Genomic DNA, 12,987 nt, shown 5'->3' on the forward strand with positions numbered 1-12,987 from the left:
AAGTGATGTTTTATATATTCTACTGTGAATAAAATGAGTTTAAAAGATTGAATTGTTACTTACATTTTACATAGCAACCCAATGTTTTTGGAATTGGGATTGCAGAACTGATCTGACTTTATTGGATAGATGAAAGTGAAAAGTATCCTTTTCCCTCCCAAGTCTGTGGTTATATTACTTGACTGTTTTTAGCACTAACCTTTCTTTATGATCTTTTTCAGAAAACCTCTGATGTTTCAGCAAGGACAAAGTGCCAAGTGCTTCATATTTGGCACAATAACTGTGTGGACTTCTCAAGTGTAAGTGTTATTTTAGTTCAGGCAGGTGTGTGATGTGTAAAAAGGAGTTGGCGAAGGTTAAGCATAAATATATCAGCTACAGAGATACCTGCAGCACTTCTCCAGGATATTAAACACCTGTCTGTAAATATAGGGTAGTGACACCATCCATTGTTACTGGCTTCCTCAATTAGTCTTATGCAATTAAGATGGTGCTTTAATGAAATGAAGGAGCTTTCCATGAACTATGAAGCAACTGTGGACAACTTACACTCATTTATATTTCAGCGTAGGCTGTTTTACTGGCATTCCTCCTTCAAACACAACAAACAACACTACTGGCTGAGGAGTAATTCATTAAAATGGTTTATTTACATTTTGAGCACAATGCCGTTTTCTCATTCAGTAACTCTTGCTGATAAACTGCCAAACTGACAGCAGATTTACACTGTGGCAATAACAGGCTCGGTTTTGAGTTGTCTATTCCACTAAAAATAACATGCCAAATACTGAATGACCCCACCACACATTGCACCCTGTGGTCTGACACCAAAATATCACACAGTTACACAAAGCAAAATCATGTGAAGGTTTACAGAGGGATCGCTGCTTGTGCTAGTCTTTCTGGCACCATTAATAGGTGCCTTCATTAAAAGACAAAGAAACATGTGGCTTAAATTGTACAATATTAAAATGAAACATTTCAAACCGTGAGCTGACAAAAGCTGCATTTCAGAACTTCTCACAATGCTAAAGGAGAAAAGAACTTTACGTGAAAATAATTTCACAATTGCCAGAAATTTCTTGTCTCTTTACACACCTTGATTGGTTGAAACAAATACAAGAAATATTCCAATTTGTGTAAAAAGCGTAATGAAACAGAAACCGTTTTATACAACCAAGACAGGGTGAAACAACAACACCATGCTGCGTTTGGCAGGGACACTGAAAAAGCTTAGCTTATACAACAATTACTCTCACTACATTTTGTCATTCAAATAAAAGAAGACATTATTCATAGCTATTCAAAAAGTAAACAACCCATAACTCATGCTTAAATGTTTAATGTAATTGAAAAAAAAGAAAAAAATATCTATTAATTATAAGGAGAACCATTAAAAAAAGAGTAAGTGCCGATTCTGTTTCAAAAGAAAACCTTCCAAGATCAACTACCTCAATATTGTGTGAAAGTGAGAAATTTTTACATAGAAAAAGAAACAAACTGTACAGGCACACTATGTGTGGAGGGAAATAGAAATCAAGAAATTCTCTAACATAATATGAAACCCAGCAAAGAAGGAAGTGACTGAAGTACTTGATGATTCTTTTCACATAGGCGATGCTACATCCATTTCCAAAGTGAGTGAATCTGCAGATTAAATAAATAAACAAAAATAAAGCAATTAATATTTCAGCCAAATGAAGTACATTTATGCTTAAAGATTAGGTCTTATAGTAAGAACATCTTTTGAACATAAGGACATTTTGGGAAGTCCAAGTCCTTTCAAAGGGTCTGACACGTGGTTGTAAAGATAAATAAGTGTTGGGGTGAGAAGGTAAAGCCCTGGAAATGTACAAATACGTGTGCGTGTGTGTGTAAGTAGACTCACCCATATGCCCTGGAGTAGCTTCAGCTTCGTTGTGCATCAGGGAGTCAAGGGTCCGGGGTGACATGGGGAACAGGTCACTGGTGTTTCCAGAGTTTGTGCTGTGAAAAACAAACAACAGAATAAAGAGTATAATATTAAGTATTATGCCTGGCAATGGCTATACAAATCAAATATGAAATACTATCTGTGGTAAGAAAAGTGATGAGGAAATGTGATGCAGCTATCAGAAGTTTTAAAAAAAGGAGCTGTGATTCTGCTTTGATAAACAAATGTCCTTCTGTCTCATCACACTCTGGCAGATGATTTAACATTGGTCTGTGCACACAATCGTTGCAAAAGAACAGCATAGGTCAATAAATCCAAAGGATGTTTAATGTTTTGGTTTGGGTTTTTTTGCTTTAAATCAGGCAGTAGTGTGCTCAACTGAACAGAAGGAAAATTGAATGGATGTTAATTGCAACTACACTTCAATCAACAACTGGTTAGTACAGAGGACTAAGTGGATCGAACAGGCCACCACAGTCTTTTGTTAAGGCTTCAGAAAAGAAAGTCCCCTTTTTTGTCTTTTTTCTCCCACCAAACTCACATGGCTTCTGCCTTGTCCACTTTATTATGGAATTGATTTTGAATGTTTTACTTTTTTATATTATTTGAATCACTTGTCACTCAAACTATTATGACATCTAATTCGGACCGTTTAAGCCCTACAAAGCAATGTGGATGAGGAATGATGAAGAAATGCCTGCAGGAAACAAGAGTAGGGGGTGAAATAAGTGAAAGACTGATGAAAGGCAGGGAGCTACTTTTGTATTAGGAACAATGCCTGTATGTTGGACTCAAAATAGGAATTATGTAGGTGAAATTACTACCCATCAAACACACAAAGTGACAAAATGCACACACAGCCCTACATGCCAACTCCCCCCGAGTGGCCTACCCTGGGAATCCGTTCCCAAGCAGCTCACTGTCCGGCAAGTCCATGAAGACGGAGGGACACCTACGGAGACAGGTCAGGATCTCACTGAGCAAACCTCACCATCAAACCTACTAGCATACAAGGCGGATGACCTGTTTCTACATTCCCCTCGTGTCAGTCGATCTCACTCTATAAAACTCACCTGCAGCTAACGTCCCACTCCTCTGCCTTTCTCATTTTGTGCTCATCTCAGACATTCAGGAGAGATTTGATAATTGTCAATAAATATTAATCGTGAATACTGAATATTCTAAAATGGGAATTCCATTCATGTTTTTTCTCTGCTAACTGGTAGAAGTAAAAATTTAGAAGTTTAAAATGCTGCTTTGTGCTTCCTTTTGTTCATCCTTAAGACTTTAATGTATATTTTGCGGTCTAAATATGGTCTAATAAACAGCAGTTTCAGTTGTGATTAGGGATGGGTATTGTTTAGATTTTGCCCCACTGTTATCAGTACAGTGGACACCCCTTTGAAGCGAAAGCTCTAACCCCTAACCATTTGAGATTAATATTAATCAACAAATCTATGATTACACAGTTAGCTGGGTTGTGGTTACTTTTTACAACTTCTCCATTATTCTATACTGAGTTATAATGAACTCTATATGTGAACTCTTTGCCGCTGATGTATTGGCATATCTGCTTTCTTGTACTTGCGGTAATGAGCACTTTCCATATCAATTCTAGTGAAAATGAATGCTTAAATTTCCCACCCCCATCACTAATACTCTATCTGTGGGTGTGTGTGCACAGTTCTGGGGCTGCCCCTGCCCTTCATTTATAGATTCCAAGGAAGAGAACTTTCTTCTCGCTAGGGACTACAATACATGATAATCTCTCCAGTGAGAAGAACTGACAACATTAAAGGTTATTGATACTTTACGCTCAGCACTGGTGCCCATTTAATACCATATTTTGGTACCCATCCCTATGTATGATAAGAGAAAAATCCATACTAAATATTTGGAAATGGCCAGTGAGTCAGATAATGGCGTACAGAAAGCGTGAGACATGGCTATTCGCATGTTGAAAATGAAAATAAATTACTTTCACATGTGCTCAGTGAATACACAGCCAGATGGCCCATGTACAAAGTCAGTCTAAGCCAGTTCCTTACAGAATCTACACACACCTGGGTTCACAACCCTTTTTCTGAACATTATGATTATTCCTTACTCCTTAAAACCTCTATGTTGTTTTTTTTCCTGAACATTTGGTAACATTTGCCACATGAAACAGTCTGAAGTTTGTATCTTAATCAGGAACACTCAGTCTTCACAAAAGAAAACATTAACAGGAAGCACTAAGAACTAATATAAGTGGTGGTCACTGTTTGGCATGCGGCCATCCTGTAAATATTATCACTCTGAGATACAGAAGAAGGGAGTGGAAGATACTTACGGGGTAACGCAGATAAACTTTGTCTTCAAATAAGGCTGAATAGCTGTTAGGGGAAAAAAAATTGATGAGCACTATTAAAAACAAAACAAATGAAAAAAAACACTCTCAATGTTGTTATAAACATACTGAGCAATATGTTTGACTTTCTTTTTAACTAAATAAAGACTTTGAAGAACAAGGCAGTAACTTACTGCTCGTTGAGTCTCCTCCCATCTCGGCTTCAGGAGCTGCTTCTGGCCTGCAGTATTTCCCAAAGGCTTCCTCTTTGGGAATATCAGGATATAGGTAGACAAGAGGTGAAACCAGGATGTTGGTGGCATCCATAATCTTGTAGCCCATGATGATGTCAGCAAACGACATGCTGTTGAGCTGCTGCTTGGTGTAAGGCTCCACTGACTGGATCTGGGTCTTTCCTATATAAACACAAGAAAGTTCAGCATCACAGCAAAAAGAGCACATGAAAAAATGACCATGAAAACAGCATGAAGTTCTGAAATACTCACCACTGATGTCTTTCTCTACCCATGTAAAGGTGATGCCCCCCTCCTTGCTGCTCTCGCTGAAGCGCAGCAGAAAGGTACCGGGAGGTTTTGGACTCAGAATAGCCCTCTCCCTCTCCTTACTGATAAAACCCATGATATACCTGTAGACATATGAAGAAATGAAAATACTCTTAACCCTGTAACACCAAGTGTGTCATATTTAAAACAAGACTTTTTCAGATTTCTTTTTGTCAGAAAAACCTTTATTGCACAAAAACACCAGCTATATTAAAAAAAAAAGATACCAATTAAAACATGTATGCACTAATTTATAATTAATATTTTTGTTTAAATGTGTCATAAGGTTAAATTACACACTTCAGTATCAAACATTTTGAATTTTCTGATAATTATTTCATGGTTCAGGCTTAACAGCTTAAAGAAAGTCTCCTCCATGTCAAAAAATGTTCTAATATGAAAGGAAGGCTTGACTGTAAACAAAGCATGACCTCTCACCCTTCATTCCACAATGCAAGAATGTACTTTTTCACCAGGTCAATAATGTTGTCAAGCCACACCCAGAAGGAGAAGCCTTTGCCTGCCATGTTTTCCTGTGAAGTGGAAGAAAAAAAATAACTCATACAAAACAATAAAATATCACTAACAATAACGCTGAACAATTTAGTGCCATTTGTTGTAGTACCTTACAGAACTTGGCCCAGGTGATTTGGCATCCAGAGTAGTTGACACATGGTCCTATATAGATAATTAAGGATTTAAATCAGATCAAATTAATATAAAGAATCATGAAAAACTAAACAGTCTTGGATATTTTAGGGCTTGTCATCTAACCTAGTAATTTCTCAGCCAATGTGGTGAGCTGTTCAATGGTCAGGCCTCTCTTGGTGGTGGAAGAGAACTGCCAGCTCAACACCTCAGCCACCTGGTCCCATGTCCCCACTGGAGGTTTGGTGAAGAAGTTCACGTTCTGTGCAAAGAACCCCCAAAGCAAAATGTTTTGAAAATATACACATTTTCTACTTTCTACTCAAACAGATCTTCAACTCATCCACCATCCATGATCCACCTCATGCAGAGTTTAGTCCCTTTCCACCAGAGGGTGCTGTCTTACCTTTGGGTGGTTAGTGAGCATGTTGTACCACAGGATTGAAGCCCAGGCATTTGGCATCTGGCAGATGTTTGATATAACTACCACAGGCAGGGAATGGGTCTGCAAAAACATGGTGTGTGTAACAAAAAAACAACACCCATCATTCAAATGTTATTTATACATTATGTTGTTTCTCATATATTTTCTCATTTTTTCATTTAAAAAAAAAAAAAAGACTTGAAAGTTAATTTTAAATTAGAATTAACGCATTGTTAAAGTATCTGCAAATTCAAATAATATGATTCTCTAAGAAATCAAAATCAGCGCAAATTTTCAGTGCCAGTGACCCTGCCATTAACTGTGGGCAGGTCAGAAAAAGGGCAAACAGAAGAAATTTTGTGTTTTCAGAATCAGTCCCTGTAGAAGCTGGGTTGATGAAGGTGACTGGAGGCGGACGACTTCATAAATGACTAACTTGTCTGGTGACTGACTTTGTATTGGGTGTCATATAACAAAACTGCATTATGGTTTGGGAGTGTTTTGAATTTTGTTGATTATTAGTGTTGCTTGGGTTAATAGTGAAAGCAGAAATATGTTCCATTTCATGAAACACAGTGGCAGTACTCACCTCCAGATCTATCTTCAGGCCCTGGTGATAGACCTCTGTTTCAAATGTGATAAGATGCAGTTCCTCAGTGACAATCAGAGAGGCCTAGAAAACAAAAAACAACCTACTTAAATTTCTTTATAAAACTATATGTATACAAGATAAAGAGGACTGTTAATTACAGGTAAAGCAGAATTTTTCACATGCTAAATACAGCTAAGATTCTGAAACGAGCACTTTGTTCACTACATTACACAAGTCCAACAAGAAGTAGAACTTACATCGCTATTGGTCCGTCCACCATTACCACACCTTTGTTCTCGCAGGGTCTGCAACAAACAGGAAGTCAGTGTTCCACAGAAGGCCTTTATCAGATTACTTCATAGCTTTCAACCGGTAAGACGTTTGACTCACCAAGTGTTTAAACTCTGCTGACAGGCTACCATTGTTGGACTCCTCCATGTTCATAACTTTTGTGTTAGTACCGAGGATGTTAAACTTTCGTGATCTGATAAAATCATAGTAGAGCATGAAGTAAGAACCTTTTCTAAAATACTACACATTAAATGCTCTGAGGTTTGAAAGTTTGTTCTCAAAGTCTTACCCTCGAATTGCAGCCACATCACCAGATTCCCTGAAAAATAGAGATGCAATGAGTAAAGCAGTAAATTTGTTTTGTCTTTCTATCCTAGTGGTCAAAACTTAACAGAAATGTTGGATGATAAAAATATATAAATAAACTCACTTATCAATGCAAACTTTAATTTTCAGCTGGTAGTTGAGCTCAGGAAACTTTACCAGTAACCTTTAAAAATTTGAGAAAAGAGACAAGACAGAACAAATTCATTCACTCATTAAAATGACTGTTACACTTCCCGTTATGCAGGACACAAAAAATGTTTCAATAAAATGTATAATCCCAAGTGTAAAAATGTACAATCTGGTGTTGTAATCCTGAATCTCACCTGACTTTATTTGTGAACTGCACGCCTGTTTTGATAACCAGAGGTCTGTCCGGATGCATGGGCATGCAAGGCTGTCTTTCAACCACAAAAGCACTATGACGCAGAAAAGCATCACATCAATACATGATGAGCAGTGTTAAAGGTGTAAGTCCCCTAAGCAGTAATTTTACATTTTTCTGAAATTTCACATTTACAATATAAAAACTGTGAGAGACTATGGACTTAAATCCATGCAGATCGAGTTAAGACAAAAATCTGTATAAGTAGATAAACATCAAATGTACCTCTTCATTAGGTTTCTGAACAAGTCCACAATTTTCTCCTCAAGTGCGGGCCGGTGCTGAATGATGGGGTCTCCTTTGTAGGACACCTTCTGTTGAAGCTCTTCCAGCTTCTTGATTTGCTGACGAATTTGGAGCTGGGACTCAGCCAAGGACGTAATCCTGATTAAAATAATAATACAAAGTGCAAATCAGACACATGTCTATATGAAGGGAGTAAGAAGAGCAGAGACCAAAGTCCACAGTCACTTGGCCAGAATCATTCATTTATGATGCGAAACCTACTGTGAACATATCTAATAATAAACAGTCAATGATTAATCTCTGTACCAGTTTCCAATTTTAAGTCTTTTTTTATTGAAAAAAAAAAGGGTAAGTTCTCAGAACTGTTTACCAAGTTTCAAGGCGATCGAGACAGATGTTTGGAGGGCCTCCAATACAAGCAATCTGCTGTCTCCTCTTCCAGTCAGCCAGTTCTTCATCTGTCAGATTCTTCTGTACGTAGTCCATGGCAGTCAGCAAGCCTCCCATCTCCGTAACAATTTGCTATAACAAAGCAAACACAGCACACATTAAACATTGGCATAAAGAGCTATAATCCATCTGTGGTCCAAACTTTGTACCACTGTTAAAGATTCAAACAATGACTGTGTTAATATTCAGGTTTAAGACTAAGATTATTCTTTACTATCATTCAGCTAAACATTTTGATGTTTATCAATCTTGCATTTATCATTTTTTAGCCAAATTTCTATTTTCACCATTGATGAATGTAACTAGCAGGAGTTGCTTGTGCAGTACACTGCTGTCTAGCAAAATTTAATGGTCAACATATGTGCAGCATGCAAAACTAAGGGACATTTGGTTTCACAGATGCAATGCCACATCTATCGCTTTTTGTGCTAGCTAGCAAACTTAAACTGGGTGTGCCAGCGTAAGTCCAAAGGTGTTGTTTCATTTCGATCTAATTACTTCCTAAAATGCCTCTTTATACATTTTTGCACGCCCTGAAATGTACAAATACAAAGGTTTACATTTATAAGGCATTATAATGTGTTTTGAATATCCTTGTTTTCTAGATGTTACCTAAAGCACTTGATATAATACATGCTTAAAATCAATCAAGTTTAAAAACCCACCCTCCTGAGCTGATCCAGGGCGCTCAGCATCTGCTCGAGCTGGGCCATCTTCTGCCTCGTTGCAGCTGCCTGGCTATTTCCATTTAGATCCTGGGACAACTCTGGAAAGAAGGTGAACAGGTCACCATTAAATTAACTTTTAGCTGTTAATACACGCGGCACAGCTAAGAAAGTTACATTAAAAATATAGTAAGATAATTATACCTCCTTGGCTTTTTAGGGTCTTGTAATTGAAATCAAAGTCATCTTGCAAGTTTTCAAGCATTTTCATCTTCTGTTCCATATCCTGTGGAGAAATGGGTGATAACGTATATACATTTATGCCAAGAAAGACCAATTACGTAAATATACAGTAAGTGACTCTTTAATGGGAACTAACCTGCACCCGCTTCCTGATGTCTTGAAGATTGTGCTCCAGTATCTGCTGCTTCTCTGTCACTACTGTTCCAGTGGGATGGGCTGCCTGGCCATCCTGCAAGAGAATAAAAGATATACTACGTAGAGCCATTGTACTAACTTTATACATCATAAAGTCTGAAGCTAGGTCAATATTGCTGTATCAACCTGTGTAGCAGAGGTGGCAGTCTGCAGCAGCCTCTGTTCTTCCCACAAACAGCGAGCAACAATGCGAGCAATATCCATCGGTTTCTCCAAGTACTTGCTCTGCAGATGCTGTTTAATCCTGCGTAGGTTATGCTGGTAGAGCACATTGTTCTCCTGCAGGAAACGGCTGTACTGCTGATCTATTTCTCCCAAGAGGTTGTGGAACACCAGTGTAGCATGTGACTCCTTATTGGCAGCGTAAGCCCTTGTAAACGACAGGTAAAGTGATCAGTATGTGCTCATTTCTAATTTTTCCTCATACATTAAGGTCAAAATCATCCCCATTTGCCACAAAAATGAGTACTCGGGTTAACAAGCACACTGACACATTGTATCAGAGTACTCTGATTCCTGTGGTGGTGTTATAAGGAAAGAAGAGGGTGATAATGAATAAATTAAAAAAAAATGTTAAAGCCAAAAAACATTTTGGAAGTCATAATGAGTGGCCATCTCCAAATCCAAAGGGAGAGAAAATTACATGAATTAAAATGTAATTTCACAACAGAGCCTAGAAATGTAATTATTTCTTACCAGTCTTGACTCTCAATCCAAGGCGCAAGAAACTGTCGTAACTCCATGGGGAAGCTGTCACTGTACAAGTGGTAGAGTTGCTCCAGGTACCTGGTCTCCAGCTGCTGTAACTGGTTCCACTGGGCCATCTTGACACTCACCTCCTTTGGCCTACATAAAAAATATGAGTGAGACAACATAAATTCTGCAAAAATTCTATGAAAATACAAACTGATAATACATACTGCCACAGTTCCTGATAGAATCAGTAAAACTAACTGTAGGGAAATAGCTAAATATCAAGTTTTCTCTGAAAACGATGACAGGCCCATGAGAGGCTTCCTATTCAGTACAGTCACTTCCTGTTCACTGAAACACTACGCCTCCACCAAGAAATTTAGGCCAACATGAACAGCTGTCGACTCCCTGAGCAGACAGGAGTTAATGATCTTTGGTGGTAACTTTGCCTCGAAGGTATCTCACTGCACTTTCTGTACTTTGCAATTTGAGTAATAGTCTTTCATTTATTTTCAATAACCTGATATCAGATATAACTCTTATCTAGGTTATGTAACTATAACTTTTCCATCAGATCCACTTGAGATGTTCTGCTAGCCTTCTCATGTTTTCACCTAAAGGGTACACCATTCCCTGAAGAATTTTCTACTGTACACTAACAATAACCAGACATTCAATAAATCCAAAAGGAAGCCATTTCCTTTGTTTAATCCTTACATAACATGTTGGATAGTGTTGCAGTAACATCCTTCCACTGAATGTGTATACTGTGTTCTCTAATACACTTAAAGTTCAACTTAAAATATAGGCAGAGACGTTTAACAAAGCTTTCATGCTTGGTATCTGCTGACACAGAAATGTACTTGACAAAAAACAAAACTTCACTTTCTGTTTCCAAATGTAAAGATTTTCTTCTGCTGACAGAAAGCATACCACTGAAATAGTGCTGTTCATATCTGAATAGGTTAAAACACGGACCTGAATTTCCATCTGTCTAGGTATTAGCATTATTCAAATCAACGCTATGTAGGCTCCATATTCATACACATGGAGGTGAGTGCAAAGTAACATAATGCCTTCTCAAAAGCATCATTTTAAAACACCAACAGAAAGTGGATTTTCCAACATTCACTGAAATCAGTGTTCAAGGCAAGCCACTAGTTTCGGTAAAAAACCCCAAAAAACAAAACCACTAATACCCTCACTAACCCTCACTAATATTGCGTGGCTATTTTAAGCAGTGAAGCCACATAACTAACTGTCCCATATTCCCATAGACCCATGTTCCTCTTTCCACAACATATGAAAAAGATGCATTCATGCATGGTGTAGATTTCTGGGCATGTAAAAACCCTGGGAGAATCAAATCAAAGAATAGCCAAGTCATTATCAGCTCAATTAAAAAACAAAACAGTATTTCAAGTGTTCTCCATGACCCTTAGGCGCAGTTGTACGTTTATTGTGTAAGCTACTTATCCCGTTTCTCCTGAAATGGCTGGACTATTCTGACACTTACTAAGCCCTTCTGTGAGATCTCTGCAGAATTATACGTGTACTGTTACAGAAATAGTTGTGTTGTATTTTTAATCAAGAGTAACTTTAGAACAGCAGCTTGTTTATGTCAGATGAAAGGAATCCATAAAGTCTAAACAACCCACCTGTTGGTTGCATAACTTAGAAATTTTGCTTAGGTCTCACACATTTTGTGTTCCTTTTCTTTTCACACCTCTATCAATGTCTGAGCTTTAAAAACTAAATCTAAAGCTCTCAAATTAAAATCCACAACTCAGAATTAGTTATCATAAATAAACCTGTCTACCCAGCTTGTCCACTGCCCTATGCTCGGAAGTAGGTGGCACAAACGGTAAAGCAAAGTGCCATTCATTAAAACTCATACCTATGATATTCAAGGAAGCACTTCCTTGAGACAACAACGAGAAACAGTAAGCATGTCAACCTTCACTGGCAGTGGATGAAAACAATAGTACAACTACATGTGTTATTAGGCAAAAATAAATAAATAAAAATACTGATTGATTATGATGTGCGTCCATATTCAAAACTCGCCAAAAGTTAATAATCTGCTAACTCACTGTCCCCAAGTAAAGCCTAATTTATTGAATGCAAGCCTTGAATCATAAGGCTAGGTAGTGGGTGTGCTGTCCAACTGATGGCATGGTGATGGGCGTGACAGCTTAAAGAAAACAGAAAGGACTGAACTGAATTTTCCTCGGTCCAAAGGGGCATCCCGTTAAAGCCCACCTTCCCTTTTTAAAGCATATCAGATGTACTGCCATTATTAAACGAGGCGTTAGAGAGTAGACGAGTAAAATAGAGCACACAAACACAAAAACTCTTAAATATTACGTCTGTAATATACATTTTACAAGAAACGAGCAGAACTGTAACACACTTAAAAACGTTATTACCACTTTAATAAATGATGTATCACTGTGAGCAGAGGGGGTTTCTCCAACGTGAATAACTAAGAACCTATAAAGTACTGCAAGTGTACCCCAGCAGCGTTATCGATATTAGAAGTAGACGTGCATTAACATTACGTTAAAAATATAGAATTTACACCAAAAGCAGAAGTCGATTTATATTTGCTTACCTGGCTCGATGCCACTTATTTAGAAAGTTTCTCCGCCAAAACAGTAACCCTTCTCATAAAACACACTGACGATAACGGTCAGTGGCAACTTTCGTAAAGATTTTACCCACAAAAACGACGGAAAGCGCTCGAAAAAACCCCGTAAGTCTTTATATTCTCTTCCCAACACGAGAAACGCTTCTTCGTCGCAAGTACGGATCTATCAGTCAACCCATCCCCTACATTGCAGACTTTCCAGCCAGCCAAACTCCTTAAACTATTTTACTGACATTTCCAGCCGCCAATAGTGGTCTGCAACTCTGCTGTCGCCAATCACAATGCAGCTTATAAGCAAAGGAGGCGGGACACTAGCTTGAGGTTGGTTGAGGAGGTCCGCTGTACCGCTGTCGCAA

General features: G+C 38.1%; 1 protein-coding gene across 2 annotated transcripts; it reads right to left on the reverse strand.

The window, feature by feature from the left end:
• Positions 1 to 621: 621 nt before the first annotated feature.
• stat3 (signal transducer and activator of transcription 3 (acute-phase response factor)) lies at positions 622 to 12,827 on the reverse strand. Of its 2 annotated transcripts, XM_031729894.2 has the most exons (24): positions 12,596 to 12,827; positions 9,985 to 10,134; positions 9,415 to 9,658; positions 9,230 to 9,322; positions 9,055 to 9,136; positions 8,851 to 8,951; positions 8,106 to 8,257; positions 7,715 to 7,873; positions 7,431 to 7,523; positions 7,211 to 7,270; positions 7,070 to 7,099; positions 6,880 to 6,973; positions 6,747 to 6,794; positions 6,487 to 6,570; positions 5,880 to 5,978; positions 5,600 to 5,735; positions 5,451 to 5,503; positions 5,264 to 5,358; positions 4,769 to 4,908; positions 4,457 to 4,678; positions 4,266 to 4,308; positions 2,826 to 2,885; positions 1,889 to 1,986; positions 622 to 1,647 (listed from the first exon to the last, which is right to left on the reverse strand). In XM_031729894.2, the coding sequence occupies exons 2-24, from the start codon at positions 10,110 to 10,112 to the stop codon at positions 1,607 to 1,609; spliced, it is 2,355 nt and encodes a 784-aa protein (XP_031585754.1). In that variant the 5' UTR covers positions 10,113 to 10,134; positions 12,596 to 12,827; the 3' UTR covers positions 622 to 1,606. The 2 variants fall into 2 exon arrangements, with proteins under 2 accessions (XP_031585754.1, XP_031585755.1); XM_031729895.2 differs by lacking the exon at positions 2,826 to 2,885.
• Positions 12,828 to 12,987: the final 160 nt, after the last annotated feature.

This window comes from Oreochromis aureus, linkage group 4 (genome assembly GCF_013358895.1).
Source record: "Oreochromis aureus strain Israel breed Guangdong linkage group 4, ZZ_aureus, whole genome shotgun sequence".
NCBI lineage: Eukaryota > Metazoa > Chordata > Actinopteri > Cichliformes > Cichlidae > Oreochromis > Oreochromis aureus.

Bases quoted from the DNA above. Each gene is read 5' to 3' on its own strand.
- stat3 (XM_031729894.2), bottom strand. From the start codon at position 10,112: ATGGCCCAGTGGAACCAGTTACAGCAGCTGGAGACCAGGTACCTGGAG. The intron at 5,359-5,450 runs GTACTACAACAA...TCCACTTCACAG, and splicing joins CCTGGGCCAAGTTCTGTAAG to GAAAACATGGCAGGCAAAGG. The intron at 4,309-4,456 runs GTAAGTTACTGC...TTCCCCTAACAG, and splicing joins GGGAGGAGACTCAACGAGCA to CTATTCAGCCTTATTTGAAG.